Below are 23300 nucleotides of genomic sequence, written 5' to 3' on the forward strand. Positions count from 1 at the left end.
TCTTTTTGTATAAAATATAGTTCAGAATGTGAAAATACGGAATTAATGTCTGCAATTTTGTGAGACTGTCCTTGAGATTAATTTTAATTTGGCCATTAGAAATGCCAGTCGCATTGAAATTGCTGTTAGGCTACTTAAAATCGAAAGATATGTTAGTATCATAGGAATGCGTGGAATAAAAACATCTTCTCTTTTCGTTTTTCCAGTTAATAGTGTCACTTCTATTACGTTTTGCATGGATTTTTTTTACACCATTTCCTCTTACATTGCATAATTTTGTGTGTCAATATTTCTCAACAGTACTATTGGTGATTCAATACAAAATATTAAATTATATGGCAGCAATCCGCGTGGTTTCAAAGATTTCAATGGGTCCCGAACTTCCTGTATCAACAACTGCAGTGTCGCCATCTGTGATTCACATGTGTCGATTTAGAAGGGATTAACACGTTGTATGAACTTCACATGAACGAAATGTACGAGCACACTATGAGCTATTACTTTTTCATGGGAATAAGTTCATGTCGAAGCAACTGCATGGGAAAAAGATGTTGGAAACATTCAATAATTTATTTATTCCTTTAGAATATACATCCCGTACGTAAGAGGGTATAAACCAGAACCATATTCCTATTCCTCGTAATCTGTTGATTTATTTTCTTTGGTCCAGGATAGAGTACTTCAATGCAACGAAGGGAAGTTATTTCTTTAATTTGTGTCACAAATTGTCGATTGAGACTCAACAAATAATGCATGAACTATGAATCAATAATATGAATTAGTCAGACAGTGTACGAATAGTGTGGTTGAAGGATTCCACTCTCAAATCCAACGACTTGTGATGGCACATCACGTGAACATTTCGCGATTCATTAGCCATTTGCAACAACAGAATCGGAAACAGAACGTTTAGTAACCCAGGTCCTTGTTGGCATACAAATATTAAGCGGCCAGTAAATATACTGTAGCCTATATCAATAATCAAACGAGAATATTCAACATTGTCCGTAATATTACCAAGATTATAAAGACAGGAATGAAAAATTTCGATATCTCAGAGAGACATCATATTATTTGAAATTATATAGTGACCCTCAAGAAGAACAATAGATGTATCTTTTGTATTAAGTACCATAATTAGGCGATAAGAAAAATTTTTCAACACATTCCTTGCAGTTTGCCTTGTCGGATATTTTAGGGAAATGGACGCATTTGTGGACATTTTTAAGAAGAGGACTTGCTGACAGTGGACCTTTTCAGGTAAGGACATTTATATGGCATGGACGAATTTTCAATACGGACATTTCTAAACGTTGGACATTTTGGTAGAGAGGACCTATTGCAAAATGGACCATATCTCACTTAACCGACGAAGAGTGTTAGATGGTATCAGTGTTTCACAAATAATCAATTTGTCACAATAATGATCAGTAGAAGACTGTTAAAATACTGAAAGAGTATGCTGTGTGGATAAGCTTCAGAGCTTCTACCGCGTTGTCTTGGTGTTGGTGGCTGACGTTTCGACTGCAGTGTTGTGGTCATCTTCAGAGCAGTTGTTGCGAGCCGGTATATATATAATAGTCTCCATGGGGGGGTCGACCTGGTTGGCAAGTTGGTATAGCGCTGGCCTTCTATGCCCAAGGTTGCGGGTTCGATCCCGGGCCAGGTCGATGGCATTTAAGTGTGCTTAAATGCGACAGGCTCATATCAGTAGGTTTATTGGCATGTAAAAGAATTCCTGCGGGACAAAATTCCGGCACATCCGGCGACGCTGATATAACCTCTGCAGTTGCGAGCGTCGTTAAATAAAACATAACATTCAACATTCCATGGGAGAGTAGTTGCGGTGATAGGTCGTAGGCTCTCCTTCTGGCATCGGATTGGTCCTACGTTGTCCAATCCGGTTGAGGTCTGTATGAAGGGGAGTATCCATATTAAATACTGGCCCTCATAAGGTCCGAAAGAGTGACCTTGATACCGTGCCCGATGTCCAGGTGAAGGGGGGGCCGCGTACATGTGGAGACCTGGTTCCTAAGTATGATCTTGGAACAGACTTCCCCATGAGTTGCTGAGTTGTAACCCCTCGTCCTTGTTGATGTTGTCGGGATGGTGTTTGATGTGGAAGGCTTCTTTAACCAGTCTTCTGTATAAGTTGTCTTCTTTATCTATTATCCTGATATTGTCGATATTGAAAATGACCACAACAGAGCGGTCGAAACGTCAGCCACCGACACCAAGACAACGCGATATAAGCCCTGAAGCTTATCCACACAGCATATATACCAGACGCGGAAGCCTACGCGACCACTTAACTGAAAGAGTATGTTTAATGCGTCAAAATATACACTAGAAATCTTAGCAATAAACAGAACAAAATTTCACTACGATCTGAAAATCAGAGGAAACATCACTAGGTACTTTTTATTGTACTTGCATCTGAAACAAGCGAAACACATATATATCACAAAACACGTGTAACATAGATGGGATCTACATTTAATTTACGATCACTGAAATTAACATATCATTAACAAGTAATAACACAGTATCGTGATGAGATGTACGCTTCTACACAGAAGTGTATAACCTCCTGTTGTCAGTTCAATCAATATCGGTAAATAGCCAAGTGATCACCGGAGTTCAATTAAATATGCGAACAATTAGTCAAAGCAGCACCTGGAGTGTTGCGTAACAATAAGGCGCACCTAATGAAAAATTGATTTTTACTACAATTAGAGGAATGCGCCCCAAAGTTTTGAAAACGCAATCCGCCTTCTGCTTCTAAGAGGAAACCACAGTGATTTTCAAATAATTTTCTGATTTGGGGAAGTACGTCAAATTTTATAAACATATGTGAAATATATGTAAATAAGTAATAGAATTATTGTCAATTTTACTGTATCAAATTATCTTCTTAATGGTGAAGAAATGGTCGATTGCAGCATTAATACTTCACGAGTAATATTTCTCCAAAATGCTGACTGACGTAGAAATATATTGCGTTCAATATATCATATTATGGAGATTATTACACAGAAGAAGTTCATGTAATGGAGATCTAAACTTGTGTGATTACTTAATTTTTGTATTATTTATTTTTTATTTTATTGGGTTATTTTACAACGCTGTATCAACATCTAGGTTATTTAGCGTGTGAATGAGATAAAGGTGATAATGTCGGTGAAACGAGTCCGGGGTCCAGCACCGAAAGTTACAAAGCATTTGTTCATATTGGGTTGAGGGAAACCCCCGGGAAAAACGTCAACCGGTTAACTTGCCGCAATCGGGATTCGAACCCGGGCCTCCTGTTTTTTTTATTAGATTTAAAATCATATAAAAATGAGTATTCTTTATTGCTGTCATATTTCACATGGAATATGCTACATGCCTTTTGAACTTATCCATATACGTAAGCATATTCAGCAAGTATCACATTGGAAGATAATTCGCCTGTGTGAAGGACCTTATTTATTTGTTATTATTTTTTTTTTTTTTAACTTTCCGATTCAGGAGAACTCTTTCAAAATACATCGCATTTGAATGATCTCTTGCCTCTGTGTGATTGCAGAGGCTTGTCAAATACAGAATCCATAGATTAATGATTTTAGCCTGTGTGAAAGTTAACATGTTTAACCAAGTGTACCAATTACCAGAAACTCTTTACACGCACACCCATATTAAGAAGGACCTTATTTCTGTATGAAAGCATGCATTTGCGCTTAAAAAACGATGCATATGTATGGCGTTTCACCTGTGTGTACGTGCATGGCTCCTTAATTTTAACGATGCTAAGAAACGCTTTCCACAAATCTCGCACATGAATGGTTTTTCGCCTGTGTGATAGCGCATAACATGCTCCTTTCGGTTACCTGATTCCGAGAAACCCTTTCCACAAACGTCGCATTTGTATGGCTTTTCACCTGTGTGAGAGCGTACATGTCTCTTTAAAGATGTGGATTCCAAGAAACCCTTTCCACAAACGTCACATTTGTATCGCTTTTCACCTGTGTGAGAGCGTACATGTCTCTTTAAAGATGTGGATACATAGAAACCCTTCCCACAAACGTCACATTTGTATGGCATTTCACCCGTGTGTGAGCGAGCATGTATGCTTAAATCAGTGGATGCCGAGAAACACTTTCCACACAATTCGCATATGAATGGCCTTTCGCCTGGGTGAATCCGCATAATATGCCGCTTGGTGTGTCCTAATTGCGAGAAACACTTTCCACAAACGTCGCACTTGTATGGCATTTCACCCGCGTGTAAGAGTGCATGTCTTCGTAAAACTGTGGAAGACGTGAAACACTTTCCACACACCTCGCATTTGTATGGCTTTTCGCCAGTGTGTATGCGTGCATGAATGTTAAGATTTGCAATTTGTAAAAAACATTTTCCACACACTTCCCATTTGAATGGCTTCTCCCCGGTATGTATTGGTGCATGTCTCTTGAGCTCTTTTGATCTACTGAAAGACTTCCCACAAGTATCACAATGAAATGACATCTCGTTTATATGTAGAACTGCATGTCTCTTGCAATCATGTCGTCTGCCGAAAGACTTCCCACAAGTATCACATAGAAATGACTTCCTGTTTGTATGTACAACGTCATGTCTCTTGCCATCACGTGGTCTGCTGAAAGACTTCCCACAATTAACACAATGAAGTGACATCCCGTTTGTATGTAGAACTGCATGTCTCTTTATGTCACTCAGGTTCAAGAAAAACTCCCCACTGACGTCACATTTGAATGATTTTATTTTGTGTGTATCAAAATGAAATTCCAGAGATTCCAGTGTAACAAAACCTTCGTTGCATATATGACACTTGATACATATATTGCTTATGTCTCTAATTTCCGAACCCTCTGGTCTGTTGCTACCGCAATGAGTCCATTTGTCTTCTCGATCAATGCTGGCTTGTTCTTGTGACACACTCTTCTCAACATTATCCACAATGCTGAAATGGATATAATATTTATCAGTCTACACAATAATTAATTTCGTGAGAAAAAAATATTGCGCAAACAGGACAAAATTCCGGCACACCGGCGACGCTGATATAACCTCTGCAGTTGCGAGCGTCGTTACATATAAAAACCATAACTATACATCTAACTTTATACGCATATGTATATTTATTCGTGCATATCTATTTAGAACTCTGAAATTTGAAAAAAAAAAAAATAGTTTCCAATCACGTCGCAATTAAATTGCATTTCAGGTGTTTGAATACGTACATGGTGATTTAAGTGCCCCTGCTTTATGAAGAGCTTTATATATACATCGCATCTGAATGACCGTACGCAAAATGTATTATAGTGTTGTACTGCCTTGGTGCATAGCTTTCTTGTAAGCGTTATTTGGGGCGCTGATTCAGAAAATGGCATTGGGTAGACCGTACCAGTTGTACAGTGCCTCCTCTGTTCGGCCGGACCATTCTGCGGCCTTGGTCTGGGTGAAGATTGGCACGCCAGCCGCCAGAGTTACACGTAAACGACCGCCAAGTCCGACTGATCTACGAACGCACTGTAGATTCTTTAGGCAATGTTCCATTTACGTAACAATATAGAGAATATAAGGTAACCACTTACAATCCTTCACACATATAACAGATCATTTATAATTTGGTAATGTTTAGATAATAGTACATTATGCAACGAGCCTATAATGAAGGTAATTAAGAAGTGAGTATGGATATTTATTAAACGAGCGCAAGCGAGTTTCATAATTTTCATACGAGCTTCTTAATTACCATTATTATAGGCGAGTTTCATACGACTTTTTATGCTCGACCATATTTCTAACTTGATATTATTAATTTTATTGTATCTGACCTGGAGCCATGTCCCGTATGTTGTGAGATGTGCGCAGACGCGAAAGTATTGATTTTTTCCGAGGAACAGATGTCCACATTGACCTTGCTAGGCCATAAGAACCTACAGAGATAACATTGAAATTAAATTAGTCATTGAAAAACGAGATGACAAATTGAATTCATTTGAATATTATTTACAATTAACGCTAATTATTATAGTAACAGAACATAACCTTCTGCGACAGTATTGGATTTCCAGCCTCTGGGACTTTTCGCTAATTCTCTTTCGATTGCATATCCGAGAATAATCCATACTTGCGGTTTTATAACGGTAGAGAGCTGACCTGTCATTGGCTGAACAGTTGTGACCTGAGTCGTCATTGGCTGATGGACCTGACCTTTAATGAGTAGGTGTACTTTAATGACATGCATTAATGGTCTGCTACCAGGTGTATAATTACTACATTTCGGCATGGTCGAGCATAAATAATATTTTCTCATACGATCAATAGTTTTTATAATATTTCGACAAAACGAAAGTTGCAATGTTGCAAAGTTGTAGGCAGTAGCAGTGTTTACTTCGCGAGCTCATTGCATCCCAGCAGAATGAATGCCGCTGCAATCATCTATTTGGCAGGCTTTTTGAGAGGATGTACACACATACCGTTTTGTAAACAAAAACAACTGTTGAGAATGCAGTCAAATCGAACTTCATGTAATCGTAACTTGTTAATTACATGGACTACGTTATTCGTTATCTATGATGAAACGTTCGTTATTGTACGGTTTCAGCACTAAATTCAGTACGAACAAACACGAAGTTTCCGTTAGAGTTTAATGCAATTTCATCATTAATACAGTGGAATGAAAAATTATGCATAAAACAAAATTAAACCTTAAAATACTGTATTAGTTTACGTTGAGGACCACACAGTTGATGTCACTTCAAGAACATTACAATACAATGTTTGGAAGAAATAAACAAATTTCAAATTAAATGAAAATAACACACATTAATACGAGGTACACTGTTAAATTTTGTACACCATTCTCTACTGTATCTTTAAATGGTATTGTTCAAAGTGTTCACCAGTTGGGTGTCTACAACTTTCACACTCCTGATCCAGTTATCTGTCACGGTATACCCAGTGAATAGGGATTATAAAGAATGGACACCGAGCGAATTTTCCTGTGTTTTGTTTCTCTCTGCGCCAGCGGCTAGTTCTACTTTAAAGCGCTGGAAGTAGTGTAATCGAGCATACGCTAAGATAATTGAGACTAGAGTTAAGGCACAGGATCCAAACATCGCCTACCTTATTGCATAATCCAGTAACACTTTGCTTCAAATAAATTCAAGTTAACAGCTTTTCCTTATTTCTCAGTGACAAACTAGTTGTAATAATAATATTTTATATTTCAGATATAATACATTATATTATAAAATAATATAATACATTATAAACTTAAGTATCGAATTCGTTTAATATTTGTATAACAATATAATATAGGTATATGGCTTTACTCCTCGTAAGAGTTTTGTTTTTCCATTTTCAGCGCTATCAAATCAATACAGATTTTAATTGTTGTTGGGGTCAACGTCTCAACTCTCATTATAAAGGAACTCTAGAGTATAGACATTGCAGTTAATGAAGGATTTATTATTTTATGGATCCAATTTATTTTATTTGAGAACATAATGTACCTAGATGTATTAATTGTATGTGTTATATTTCCGCTGTGTCGACTGCTAGCTGGTGTGATGTCAGCGCCAACTCTAGGGAGAAAGCAGAATCTGACGCTTTAGCTGGTTTGAAGGTCATTGAAATCAGTCTGGCTACATCAAAGGTACCGACGCGAAGTGTCCATTCTTTATAATCCCTATTCGCTGGTATACCCATAAGCGAGCAGCTGCAGCGTAATTGTGACCAAGTTCGCCATAAATTAATAACCTCCAGATACTCACGATTAGAAAACTGTGGCATCTCGTTGTGTTTCAACTGCTTCGAACTGCACGTAGCCTGCAACTAATGAAGTGAATATAGGCATATTGTCTGCTCCATACAGCTAGTTCGCCCATATGGTTTGCGTATATAAGAAGCAGTGTTGCCAGAATGCACAGCCTGTTCCCATGCAATGTGTACACGACTATTAACGCGATTTATTCCAAATATGTGATTTTTTCCATGCAAATACTACTGTAACATGGCCATACATAGCTTACTCTATCATCCTACATGAGATAAAATTCAATTTTGTGCAGTTTCATGAAAAACTTAATGAAAACTTTAAGTTATAAAACATCATTTTTTTCGAAAACCACCTTTATTGGAAGAAAATATTACTAGACTTTCTTGTTTGTCATAATTGGAGATATCATATCCAGAAGGATTTTAAAAGGTTACCTTGCACCATGATATTACAATGCTGATTTGTTACATTATCCGTAAAAGCATCTAGATGGTTATCTTGGTTCTGGGTTCAACTTTACAGGCAGTTGCTCATCGGAGTTTCTACTATATTTCTTAGTTTTTGTTTTTGCGTGCGTATCAGTTATTAAGAATTCTGAGTGTTTACGCACTTCCAACTGCATTTTACATCTGAAACAATGTATTGTGAAAAATAAGTTCTTAATTATATCATACTTACGATATTTTAGAAGATCTGTATAATTATATTCTCACTCATATCGTTTCATTTTTGACGATCGAGCATCGTAAAGGAGTGACCAGTTCACAACGGTCGTACTTGAATCATCGCGAATTACTTTGCTATATACAGAGTGTATACAAGTGATTCATCAGGTTTTGACATTGTATAGATTAAAATTTATAATGTCCACCCATTTGTACTCATAACCAATAGAAAGAGCATATTCTTAAATTTGGTATTCTTCATTTCAGATTTCATTCTGACTCTTCAGTGACTCACTAGCGGCGGTTGGTAAAATAGTGACTGATCAACAGAAAGCATTTTGTGTTTTGGAATATCAAAGCACTCAATCCATCATCACTGTGCAGCGTGCATTCCGGAGACAGTACAGAGGAGACCCACCAACCCACCAAAGCATTCTGCGGTGGTATCGACAGTTGAAAGAAAAAGGGTGCTTGTGTAAAGGCAAAAGCTCAGGACGACCAAGTGTTGCAGCTGAAAAAGTGAAGAGACTCCGAGAGGCATTCGCTCATAGCCCACAAAAATCAACACGTCGCCCAAGTCGCGAACTGGACATTCCAAACGCAAGTGTGTGGAAGATTCTGCAAAGGCGATTACGCCAGAAAGCGTATCGCATACAACTGCTGCAACATTTACGGCCAAACGACCTCGTCATCAAAAACGAATTTTGTTATCGTTTCCAGGCAGCATTGGAAGATGACGAATTTGCCTCTCGGCTCGTGTTCAGTGATGAGGCGACGTTTCACCGGAGTGGGAAGTTGAATCTTCACAATATCCGAATATGGGGCACAAGAAATCCCCGTGTTACAGTGGACATTGAAACAGATTCTCCAAAATTGAATGTTTTCTGTGCTGTCTCAAAGAGCACGGTTTACAGACCCTAGTCTTTGGTGACAATACCGTGACGAGAGCGACGTATCTACAAACTGACAAATCACAACACAAACTTCATCTTCCATCAAGACGGAGCTCCGCCTCATTGGCATAGAGAAGTGCGTCGATAACTGAACGAGGAATTTCCAAACTGGTGGATTGGGCGATGTGCTCAGGATGATTTGGCACTACTCAGGTGGCCCCCACGGTCTCCTGACTTCACAGCTTGTGATTTTTTTATTTGGGGGGTATGTGAAAGAGAATGTTTACATGCCACCTATGCCGACAACATTGGCTGAACTCTGGTATCGCATCACTGCTGCGCTGAGGAACATCGACAATGGCATGCTCCGTGAATGGGACGAACTGGACTACCGCATAGATGTGTGTTGGGTAACACGAGGGCACATAGAACATTTGTAATGATATGTACAGAACTTGAAAATGTGCTCTTTCGATTGGCTATTAGTACAAATGAATGGACATTATACATTTGAGGATATACGGTGTCAAAACCCGATGAATCTCTTGTATACACTCTGGATTTGTAAGGAAACACAATGAAAGGAAGTAGGAAATTTATTTCCGAGTTTGTGAACACAGCTCATTTACGTTATTTTGGTGTCAATCTTGGATATCAAGATAAGACATGGACTGCTCATATTCTATGCAAAATTTGTAAAGAGCATTTGGACCAGTGGACAAATGGAAAGAGAAATACCAATAGTTATTTTTGTATTATTAATATCATAGGGATCAGTCGAAATAAGAGGACACATTCTCATCCACCTGCACCCATGAGACGTGTGCCGCACTTGCATATGGTACCAATTCCACCCTTCCAAGAGCTACGAAAATTCTCAGTAGATGATTCCTGTGTGTGTATGTCTTATACAGAGTGATCCGCGAGGATTTACCATCACTTATGATGCTGATTTCCGAAGACATTCTGAGCAGAAAATTGCATATGAACATGTGTCCTAATCTCAATATTTTCAGGGTTACAGTAATTTTAAGTTATTACTAAAATATCTTTTTTCTTTAGTTTTAAGGGTAAAAAAATGTTACAATCAGAGAATGAACTATTCAGAAGTGTCATTTCTTTAATTGGCTAGTGTTCTGAAGCTAAAAATGTGTTAATTCCTTTGCAAAGATTTTATTTTCCAATTTTTAACTAAAAATTATATCATTCTTAAGCACTTATCACAAAAACTGTTACAGGAACTTGATTCTTTAGAGCTTAATTTACAAGAGTGGCCTGATTTGTATCAATAGTGATAAGTGCGCAAGAAAATGTAATTTTGTAGTTAAAAATCGAAAAAAAAAATCAATACAAAGCAACACAGAAATTCACAACATACATTTAGCTTCGAAATATTACATAATTAAAGAAATGATACTTGTGAGTTGTTCATTCTTTATCTGTAAAATTCTTCTCCTCTTAAAACTCAAGAATAATGGTATTTTACAAACAACTTCAAATTAGTGTAACTCTGAAAATATTAAGATCAGGACAAATGACATTTTTTTCTAAGAATGCCTTCGAAAATAAGCTCAGTAAGAGACGGTAAATCCTCGTGAATCACGCTGTATAGCACGAGGTAAAGAAAGTGGTGTCAGTGACAGTGATTCTCAAACTTCACATAGTGAATGCTTTGACCAGAACCAGTTGAGTGGTCTTAACAAACCCATTTGATGATACTTTATTAATCTATCAAAACACAACTTCTCAAAATTTGCTGAACAATATAAATACTCTACATACAAAAGGTTAATTTACTAAAGACAGGTAATAAATTAAACAAATTGCTGCTGATTGGCATAGTAAAAATAAAACGCCACAGCAGAATTTGCCAATGCTTGAAAATATTAATTGGTATTGTAAAAAATAAATTTCACGAACTTAAGGCTCAATAGAATAAAGACATGTAAAAATAAAAAGTAAATCCTACTGACAATTTAAAGAAGATTCTATGAAACAGATGTTATAACATCACATTGTTTTCTGATTTTATTCAGTTCTTGACCAACACCTTCCTTTCTTTAGGTTAGGAGAATGTAGGTCCATTACGTTTTCGTACATTCGTAATTTGGTCCTAATTTTACGTTTGTCCAGTTACATGCTTGTCCTGCATAAAATTTTGTCCACAACTCTTCGTCCATGTCAATTTAGTATTATGTGAAATTTCGTCCTATATATATTTTGTCCTTAAATAGTTAAGTCAATATTTATTTACCTGAAATTTTCGTAGCTGTATTTATTACAAAAAAGAATCACTGAAATAAACATTATATTTATTTTTAGTTATTTCAAAGAACAAAGATCATGTTTCCATTCATTACAGCTATATCTTAGAAAGTGTAATTTCCTTCTTTAATTTCCATCCCCGAAATTCTGCAGGTTGCTGTGTAATATCACTACAGATTGATCGATTCTCACATCGCCCATATATATATCCTAGTTCGATTCTTATTATAAGAGTGGTGTTGATAACAGTAGCCATCTTTTATGAACAGTGGTTTGTTCCGTTTTTGAAGTAATTACTTTGGGATCCATACCTGATAATTTTAAGTAAAAGTAATTTATTCATTTCCCCAGCAAGACTTGTCCATTATTGAGTTCTCTAGTACGTGGTACTATATTCTTGGCATCTGTTTAAAATGTGCTTCTAGTATCCGAATATCCAAAATCGATCACGATTGGACAATATGTATATTGGACTAAAGTTTTGTGGACTAAAATATTTCTGGACGAAATTTACTCTTGGACGATATGTTGCATTGAACGAAAATGTTTGGACAAACATTCCTGAAAGCTTTCTTTATCTTCAAATATTTTCTGTCCCTCTCATAATAAAAAACAGTTATTTTAGATACATTTGCCTGCAATTCATAAAATCAAAATCTGACAGGGCACACAACCTAAAAATGCAATGAAAAAAGAACAAAGAGTCGAAAAGCTCCAGCTAAGTTGGCGTTGCAAATGTAACACAATCTGTATGTACAGACCGGAAAAGAATATTGCAAATTTTGCAGCACTCGAATTAAGCAGCACGAAAAGCAGCAAACTAACATAATATACAGGGACTGCAGTCATAGTAGAAATGTTGCTTATCAAATTAGTGACGTGATCGTAAACTAAAAGAGATCATGGTTCACGAAGGACAGCAAAATAATAAAGCAGCAGATATAGTAGCAGTTGCAGCATGTTAATTATCATGCTAACGATAATTTTTGTGAATCTCATGTAATTTCAGTATCAAGATATATCGAGGTGTTAATAAGAATAACCACACAAATATAGTAGAATTCATTCCCTATATCTTCATTAAATGAAGTTCTGAAAGCACGGAAGAAGAAAAACCAGCACAGTACACTAACCTGTCAGTCAACACTTCATCCTCCTCTGAAGATACTTCCACATTCTGTTCCTGCTGAACTCTGTCCACATCCAACATATCTTCCTGGAAAATGAGTAAATAATGAAGAGAGCTTTAACTGATCGTCTGAGGCTTTGGTTTCGTATATCAGAAACCTGTGTTTAAAAACTAATTAAGACTTTTCTGTAAGGTTGTAATGACTTTTATAAGAAATAGAACTGATTCCCCCTAACTGCTTTGATTTACATTCTTCAAAAACTCTTCCATAAATTCAGGTTATTTGCTTGTGCTGAAACGCAATAGAGGCAAGTTGCACCATAAGATTATTTACGTTTTCATGGCTCATAAGTTGAAGCCCCTGTAAGTGCAGAAGGATAGAGGGAGCAAGAAGTAATTATAGCCCCATGTAATATTTTGTACCTCAATCGCCAAAATTATTACCAAGAGTCTTGTGATAGTTACCTATTTGGTCCCAATTGGACTCTGAGGAATGAGGTCCCTTATGTTAATGGCTGTGACATACTTAAAAAAACACTACTGGTACATCTGCATATTAATAGTGAACTACTTACAACTTCAGACTTCACCATAGGAAAGCTAATAGGCACTGGACTGTCTTCAACTTTTATCTCTGATTTAAGATCACAGCTGTGGTCCACGCATTCCATCTTCATACCCGTCACTTCCAGATGCGATAAATTGCCTTGCTACAGAAAATAAAGTCATCTTGGATAAAATTATTTAGCTATTTTAAAGTTCAATTCATGTGTAATAACTTACAATCTAGTTCTGCTTCGCAATCGCTGACTAACTCTTTCAACATAGTCAACAGATTAAAGAAGAATACAGAAGGCAGAATAGGAACTAGATCATAAGAGACACAGGTAACGTCTGATAATAGGCGAGGTGTTCCTTCAGATAGAAATTTACACAGTTACTACAATAATACGTGTAACAGAAGCTTATATATACCCTACACGATCTGTGTAAATGTTTTTCCAAGAAGAATATTTGATTACTCAGGACAATACCGAAGTGGAATTATGTGCTACTTGTGGGAGGAAATTATCTCTCACAATACAGGGTGATTCATTATTACGTTTAAATACTTTCTGTGTGTATTGTAGAGGTGAAACGAAGACTAAAACGTTCTATACAACTTTTTCTCAAAACCTTTAATTCCAGAGTTCCAGTAGATGGCACCTATATCGCAGTAACTGCATAGACATTACTGTTCTCCCACACATTTGTTGTGTATTGTTGGGAATCAGTTACTCGGACGTCGAGTTCTACCTCCGCGGTTGAATGTGGAAAGCTACTGTGCATTCTTGGAACGCGAATTGCATGGTCTGCTACATGATATAACTCTTCCAATGCGAGTCAACTTGTGATTTATGCACGATGATGCTCCTGTGCATTACTGCCGCAACGTAAGGGATCTCAATGCTGCGTATCCAGAACTATGGATAGGCCGCGCATGGCCAACTCCTTGGCCAGCCAGATCACCTGACATGAACCCTCTGGACTTCTACCTTCGGGGCCGCCTGAAGTCGTTAGTGTATGACTCTACTGCACCTAACGTAGAAGTACTACCACAGCGAATTGAACACGAGTGTGGAATAGTTCGTGATGAGATGAACGGGATGTGTAACATTCAGGGATGACTGAGGCTGCGAGCACAGGTATGACTTCAAGTTGAGGGATAGCACTTTGACAATGCATTACACTAAGAATTGCGCTAATGTGTAAAATCTAGAAGAAATTACTTCACGTTCTTTACTGTGTTTGGTTTTAGTTCACAAAACGTGCATAAGTAGACTGCCGAGGATATGGGTTTACTGACCTTGGTTGTTTTTGTACTGAAGTCCAAATGTACTGTACGAAAGTGATAATTAGTTTACATTTGCTGTGTTACCACTACTTTGTTTGGGAGAGCAAGTTCCACGCAAAATGGCGTTTTTTCTGGAATTAAAGGTTTCGAGAAAAAGTTGAATAGAACGTTTTAGTCTTAGTTTCATCTCTACATTACACACACAAAGTATTTACACGTAATAATGAATCGCCCTGTCAATCCAAGACTGTTTTAAATATGCTACATAGATGACAATTGTAACCACAGCAACCTTACAGTATTTCACCATTAACAGCTGCTTGCAAGAAATTCCTAATACTACCAACATGTAAGAGCTAACTGCTAGCATAATACAACTTTACCAACAGCAGAGGTGAAAGATCCTACGGCGTAGCACTCTAATTTAGTCTACTGAATAAAAAAGTGTAAAATGTATATTTGTCTTGCACGGTCAAACAAACAAATAAACAAAATACATAGTGAGTGTTTTCAGTTTACCTCTGATAAAATGTTATTCTCCCCTATTTCGTATGTGTCATCCTGTGGTTGTAAGTCCAATGGATCAGCGTCAGGTTCCATCTTGATCACATCCATCACAACTGAAAAAAAAAAGGTTGCGTAACTGGCAGTGATTGACACAAAATGAGCTGTGATGAAAAACTTATTTCAATTCGCTATGACACAATTACTATGACTTTCTAAAGATTTCGGTAAGTAAGCTAATAATGACGGTACATAGTAATATGAACATATTTAGTAATGTGTAATTTTGACGAAAGATCAGCTACATTTATTTTATGTACAGACAATGTACTTGAAATATATTAACGTCTCTATAATATGACACTGATTTACCTTTGTTTTTGGCTAAATTAAATGGCTGTGCTAATGTATTCATGTTATTCCCATACTACATACTGGGATCACTTTGTACCGGTCAATGTAACTTTGTACCAGTTCCCAATTTTACACAACTTATAATTTCACATTTCCTAAGTGTGATAAGCTTAGGGCCTATATCTTTGGATCTTAGACCCATCTACATTACCTAAGATCTCTATTCCTTGCTTTCCAGTTATTATGTCCCCTTGCTCAAGAATATATAACACTCCACGTGGTAAATATTACATTCAGTTTTAATAGCTGGTTTAGGTATGATTTTCAACTTTATATTGTATGTATATAATTTTATTTCGCCATTACAATTAATATTTTTGTTAATGCTCATCCTTTCTTCTTTAAAATACAATAATAACCTAGTTGACATAAATAATTCCATGTCCTGCAAATATCATAAAATTAATCCGACAGTGCTGTTTTGGTTCGATTTCAGGGTTACTTTGTACCAACAAATAAAAACAGATAATGTTCAGTCATATGGCTTATTTTAATCTAAAATGTTATGGTAATTACTTAACACTATATTGTTATTAACATTGTGAACGTTTTCGCCAAATCTTGGCATCTTCAGACATAATTAGTTCACATCTTATGAAAACATAGGAATACATATTAAAATGTGTTAAATAATGCCAGGAATGTTGCAGTTAAAAGTTAAAAACATCAAAAAGATAAAAACAATGACACATATGAAGTCACGTATATTTCATATAATTAAGCATTTTTAACTAAAACCAGTGCAAATGTGTGGCGAATATTATCTGTTTTCATTTGTTGATACTTGACTTACTGGAACTTATAAAAGATGAATTCCAAATTACATTGTACTGCTACAAAGTTTGTAGGCAAAAGCATTTAAATTTGATTATTCATAAATTTAATCAATTTGTTTATTAAATAACTTCAGGCAGTTATTACATGAAATTAATATAGACTGTAACTACTAGATCTACTACAGACACACTTTAAATTTTCATTGAACAATTAAATTTTTTTACTAAATCCCACACAGTTGGCTCATTAATGGAATTTCTTTGACCGTGTTTATTTAACTATTGTTCTAATTTTTACACTCGTCTTGGATTTCTATAATGGGTTGAAATTTTTAGATGCTATGATGTCAAAAGGATTCCCCAAAGAGAAGACAATGTGCAATAATGCAATATATTACAGGAAATACTACAGGAAGTACTAGAGAATATAAACACTGGAAAACTTTGTCAACGAGAAGCTATATGCTTGTGTTCGATCATAAGGCAAACAATAGTGGTAAATTGCAAAATAAACACACAAATATGTTTTCACCGAGAATGTTGTTTCTCTGTACTATGATCACTTTGTTATGGTCTTAAGTAAAGGCCTACAGTCAATGGCATTGAACTGCATGGTCCCATCTCCAAATACAAAATCAGTGGTAACGTCAAGAAGGGAAGGCAAATGATGTGGCCTGACCAGTTTGAAGTAACAAAGAAAGTTAATAATTTGGCAAATAAAGAGGGCACATGTGAAATGATTGGGCCTATGTTAAGATTGTGAAGAATTTGATTATCGAACTAATAATAACTTATATCAAACATTTATATAGGCAATAAACACATAAAAATAGTGTTTATATTTTCGTTTGTAGTGCTAGTACATTGTAGGCCTATTACTATATATACTAAATGTTCTACCTTTTTTAAATAAACTTTTAGTGAATTTTTACTTTGGTATTACCAGTATAGGCAATTAAAAACACTGAAAATACCTTAGTTTTCAAGTGTGGAGTAGTAGAAACTCGATGTGATTACTGGGAGAGCTGTGGTCACATCCAACCCGCCCTAAATAGGTTCCTTACTCATATAGGAAAATCATCGTACTTTCGTCGTTGTGACGTTATTTGAGGAGGGGTGGGAGAATGATTCCAGTGTCGCCAACTGTGGTAATCACTTATATTATCTTACACACCTAACCTAACCTAACGTGCTACACACCTATTGCAACATTCCTCACGTTTAGCACAGCAGTTGTAACTTTCCTCAAAGTTTCATTCCGCTTGCCGACATTGGCGTCCCTGCTACACGTATAAAATGTCGTTTGCTGGATTTCTGAGTCATCTAGTGAAAGTAAAGTGAAACTGCGACTCTGTTAATTTGCATTTCCGAAGTTGTTTCTGTGTTATCTTCAAGAATTATTGTGTCATTGTAGTGATAATTGCATTTATATTGTACAATAAAAATTGAAATGTGTCGTGGCTGAGATAAAGTGTTCTAAATTGATTTCCTTCGCCACAATCCCAGTGATAAACGTGTGAATGTTCGTTAGGAGTCCATTGGAAATGGCCGTAGGAAACTAAAAATTGGCCGAAATGAGTTTAATAGTAAAACACTTATGTGGTACAGTTTCCCCAGTTAGCCTTGTACCTCTGTACCACCATTAAATGTCAAATTTCATCTTTTTAAAATATGGTTCTTGATTCAACCCATCAAATATGTAGTCTTCTTAAATAATTTACTTTTAAACAACAATTTCAAAAGACATTACTGTAGGTAGACTACAATAAGTATAAAAATATGACAGAAGTAGTACAAAGTTACATCAAATGACTGTAGGTATTAAAATTTATATAGCCTACTTACCTCTTTATACACTTTTTGCTGGTTGTGTGGAAGAGAAGGCCTTACGGCCTTAACTCTGCCAGCTAAAATAAATCATTATTATTATTATTATTATTATTATTATTATTATTATTATAATTGCAAGCGCTCTTACATGTCTTCTTGTTTACAATTTAAATGTTTAAACCTAATAACTACACTTCAACAATACCCAATATTCTGTCTCGTTTCTAAACTGGAAGATAGATTTAAATGTAGCGAAACGTTTTCACACAAGATTTAACTGCATTGAAACGTTTTCACAAGGGACTACCGGTACTCTACAAAATGAATATCGTTGGATTCAACTACAGTCACGTTAGAATCAGAAATCTTGTAATGCTAGAATATAGATATTTCAGGAATATCAAACTTTTCGTGGAAAAATGCAAATAATAATATACCACATGGTACTGTAACTGTTACAGGAATACTCCCACAGTAAGTACATATAGCCTGGACAATGTTTTGAACATTGATTGGTAATGGTTACGTAGTTATATTCTGGTATTAACGTATTTCAACTAGATCCACTTGAAATATTGAAAAACGAATGCAGTAAAATCTACCACGGCTACAACTGCTCTGAAGATAATAATAGGCAGGAGTTGCTGGTACACTGCCTTCTGGATTGTAAAATTTTTAAAAAATTTATAAGAGAAAGTTGCATTTTGTTGTATATTTATATATTTTGCTAATAATTGTAACACAAAATATAAAAAAACAGAAAAACTTTGGCTCACCCCTGAAAGAGTAGAACTTGTACTGAGGGGCGGATTCCTGAAATGAAATTAAGAAGTATATAATGCAGTTATTTGTGTTATGTCCACTACGGTACGCAATAAGAATATATATATATATATATATATATATATATATATATATATATATATATATATATATATATATATATATATATATATATATATATATAAATTTAAATTTACAATTTTTATAAAATCCATATATAACTTTTTAAATTTAATACTAGAACTATTAGAATTGATAAGATTAGGATATTTATTAGAATATATTAGGATATAAATTTGTTATAGGCTATAACCTTGGAACTAAAGTAGCCTACTATGATCAAATAGGCTACTGTAGCCGTGCTGAATTTTGGTTCAAACAATCTTAAAGAATTCATACGGTGCCTTTTATTTCATAACTATGCGGTTGGAATAAACATTTTAATATAATTCTACAACTTTTTAATTCCCGAGTCGTTTTGCTTCCATTCCACTTAAGTTAGCCTTCTATTTTAAGGCGAAATACGCTGCAGTGCAAGACATAATTATTAATGAGTAGGCCTACTTGGTACACGTCACCTTTCCCAAATGAACGGAGACTTAAAATATATATATATATTTTTTTTGCTTGGTTATTTACGACGCTTTATCAACTACGAGGATATTGGCGTCGATGGGATTGGTGATAGCGAGATGGTATTTGGCGATATGAGACCGAGGATTCGCCAAAGATTACCTGACATTTGCCTTACGGCTGGGGAAAATCTCGGAAAATACCCAACCAGGTAATACGCAACTCTGAATCGGCAGGCAAGCGCCTTAGCCGACAGAGCTACGCCAGTGGCTGCCGTAAAGTAGCATATGTTAGTGTGTGCTAGTATATTGTGAGAATAAAATGAATGTTGTGAATAAGTTTAAATTATGTCAGATATACTTCTGAAAACTAAACCGTGTTAGGATATGGCGGTAAAAGTAAAATAGTGATGTAATGTCTAGGCTTTCTAGGCTTAGAATGAAAGTAGAATGACTTAATTACCGTATATTCAAGACTAAATAAAATCTGTGTTTACTTATACACGTTTCAATCCGTACTCTCTCTTAACTCCCGAATCATGAGTAGGGTACAGATTTTTAAAATGCAATTTTAGGTGCCTAAAATAGGCTTAAAGTGTAGGAAATAGTCTCTAAAGAATTGAAAACAGGCTCTAAGAAACAATAAGCTTTCTTTCAAAACATATTCCAAGTCATAAGAAATTCACTTTTAGAATTGAATAATTTTAAATGCTTTTAAACTGTTACCACCACTACTTCTAAAAGTACAAGAACAACAAATACAGTATCTAACTAGTTATATATAAACTAAACAATTAAATGTGAAAAATAAGTTTTAGACACAAATTCAGTACACATACAAGCCAAATATGATCAATTTTATTAAGAGTTGTCTGTTAATGTCCATAACTAGCTTCACAATAAATTACTAATGCTTTTCCTAAATTTTCAACTGAAAAGCAATGCTGTCTCTCAACACAATTTGTAGCCTATGCTGAAAATGAACGCTCCACATCCTCTGGGTGAAGAAACAGGAGGGTATTTCAGTTTCGGTACTAGTTGTATAGGAATTTTATACTATAAATCCATGTTCTTCCGAGCTAGAATGTCTGAAGCAGTACACAGGTCCTTCAGCCATACATTTCTCTGCACAACTTGATCCAGATTATGCCCTTTTTCCAACAGAACCAGCAACAGATTTCGAATTTAAAAAACAAATTTTCGGAATAAAAATAGGTGTTTTGACCTATTAGAGATAAAACTTACTTAATAGGTCAAAACAGGTTTTGTCGACAAAATAGACATTTTTAGATGCTATTAAAATACCAATTTTAGACATAGTTTTATATGACACATGTACTTGCAAGTTTTTATAAACTTATCTTTTAAGGATTAAAATAGTGATTTACGTAAAATCCGAAGTCCTCTTTCTCCTCTTGTTTTTCCTTGAACTCTTCTTATTTCTTTTTTCTATACCTCTTTTCCTCTCTTACTTCTCTTGAAACAGCAAGGATACCACACACAAAATGGTGGGAACCACAGTATCTAGATATAATTTTCCATGTTCTTTTTCGTCCGGATATCCCTCGAACATCCAGGTATCGGCGATGATATTCTGGCTTACAACTAATATGTTCAACAGAGAGTTTAAAATCTGAAATACAGAGCACACAACAGGCGAAATGATCTGACATCCTAGATCTAGTGACAATCCATCTCACATCCTGATTATCGGCCTCCAAATGAAATTCAGCTTGCTCGAGGTATCATTCATCATAAACTACTTCACGCCAAGGGGCTCTAACTCACAAATAAAGTATTTCTGCTCCTGGACTGTAAGGGTACCTGAGGTATAAGCAGTCTGTCTATTACCTTCCAGAAGAGCTTGCAAAAGTACTGCCGCCAAATCAGTGCTACAAGTATCCGTTTGCAACACGAACTTCTTGGAAAAATACGTCATAGCTATCACAGAAGGAGAAGTAATAGCATCCTTAAGCTTGCTAAGGTGTTACCCTACTGTACTCCCAGCCCCATACAATATGAATCTGGCGGTAATAGTTGGTTGTATTGTCACTTTCATTTGATTGCGGACATTAAAAAATATTCCTGAACATTTCTACTAATAATAATTTCAACTGAGTCCATTGTTGGATGCTAGTTTCATCTGTTTTATACCATACTGTTTCTGAGTAGCTTCTTACTCTACTGCTAAGAGCTGACGAGGAGAGCGGAAGGAATGTGTGACGTAATACCAGTCATATAACATTTCTATCGCATGCATGGTAGTACTATGTGTCCTGGAAATATTAGTCGCGTTTCTAATTTAACATTTTAATGCGAAATATTTTTTCAACCGTTAACAAATTAAGTTGTAAGTATTTCTCAAAGCATTTCAGTACTTAAATTTAATTTTCTTCCGTACTTTATTCAGGAATTCGACAATTTAAGAATAATTTAACCTCCAAACAAATTGTGTACAGTGATGTATCAATAATATATAATCGATAAGTTACACAATGTTAAACTTTACTACATGAGTAATGCATAACATTATAACGAGTTTACATTGTACGAGTTTCATACGGTACTTCTTTTGCACAACAGAATTATAAAAGGTTATTAATAAAATGAAATAAAATAAATATTAATGAGTTAGTGTCAATTTTATAACAGTTAAATAAAATTCATTAATGGTATCTCGAATTACTCTTTTATCAAAACCGTCCAAATGAACATTTCTTTCCACTTGGCGTTTTCTGTTTTTCCCTGGAGTAGAAAGTCTCATCAGCATCTTCTCTACGAATTCTTGTTATTGAACTGACTGACATACCAGTGTAATGAGATATTCGTAAACTTGCTTTTTTCACTTGTGGCTAAGTTTCCCTTGTCGTGCTTTCTCATCACAAGGAAATACAACCCTTCCAATAATAATTTCCGGGCCTCACTGTGTATTGCTTTTCCCTTTTTCCTCTGTGGTTCCATTATAAATTACTGTATACCTATGCGAAATTGACTATATGACTACTAATATCACCATTAACTTAGTTATTTTGATGAATAAAACACAATCTTTATAAACAATGTTATGAGTATCAGTAATCGCAACACATCGATTCATGATACGACTGTGCAAGAGCAAGAGCACAAGATTTTTGAACATTAATATAGTTCGATGAGTAGTACCATGTGCAGCGGGGATTCACAGCAATAACAGCGTCTCTCTCCTCATGCCCCGCTCTCCTTCTCGTCAGCTCTTAGCAGTACTGTCGTGTGAAATGGAGGACTTTGCAGGAGACATGGGGAAAGGATCTCGGCATCGTGACCGTATTCGAAGTCAACAATCAAGAAGTAAGAAAACCGTCATTGTTACGCGTGATGAATACAATGGTGTCTGCAAACAATTCGGCACTGTAAACAAACTTGGAGTTAATTGGCTTATTTATGATTTGAAATATTCAGATGAGTGGTCATCAGCACAGAGCGTCCTCGGGCTAGCGACTGCACTATGGTCCACCGTAGCTGCTTGCAGGTATGCTCTCTACCTCTCCGCCTGCTGCACAACGGGGCATATGATGTTGCACCGAATACTCTTTACTCATATCAGCGACTGCTGATGACCACTGATTTAGATAATATTTACAATAAACTGAAAGGAATAAGTGCGGTGAAGAGACTGAAATTTAAAAAAATTCGAAAGAAAGGGTAGGTCCAAAACAACAAGATTTAGGGCAGCAATGAACTACAGATTTGAAAAATGTTTACACTACAAGACACTACTGAAAAAAGAATATTATGGTGTAGTTGAACTTAGAGAAATTCCATTGTATCATGTGATTTCTGCAAAAAAAAAAAAAAACGCATAAAGATATA

General features: G+C 35.8%; 1 protein-coding gene across 1 annotated transcript in view; it reads right to left on the reverse strand.

The window, feature by feature from the left end:
- LOC138691703 (zinc finger protein 723-like) overlaps window positions 1-23300 on the reverse strand; it is an 88086-nt gene continuing 64786 nt past the window's right edge. The window contains exons 2-5 of the mRNA XM_069813968.1: window positions 15092-15192; window positions 13314-13448; window positions 12743-12825; window positions 1-4960 (exon numbers count right to left, since the gene is read on the reverse strand). Of these exons, the coding sequence (XP_069670069.1) occupies window positions 3748-4960; window positions 12743-12825; window positions 13314-13448; window positions 15092-15187 (1527 nt within the window). The 5' untranslated portion in view covers window positions 15188-15192 and the 3' untranslated portion in view covers window positions 1-3747. The remainder of the gene's footprint in view (window positions 4961-12742; window positions 12826-13313; window positions 13449-15091; window positions 15193-23300) is intronic.

This window comes from Periplaneta americana, chromosome 16 (assembly GCF_040183065.1).
Source record: "Periplaneta americana isolate PAMFEO1 chromosome 16, P.americana_PAMFEO1_priV1, whole genome shotgun sequence".
Classification (NCBI taxonomy): Eukaryota; Metazoa; Arthropoda; class Insecta; order Blattodea; family Blattidae; genus Periplaneta; species Periplaneta americana.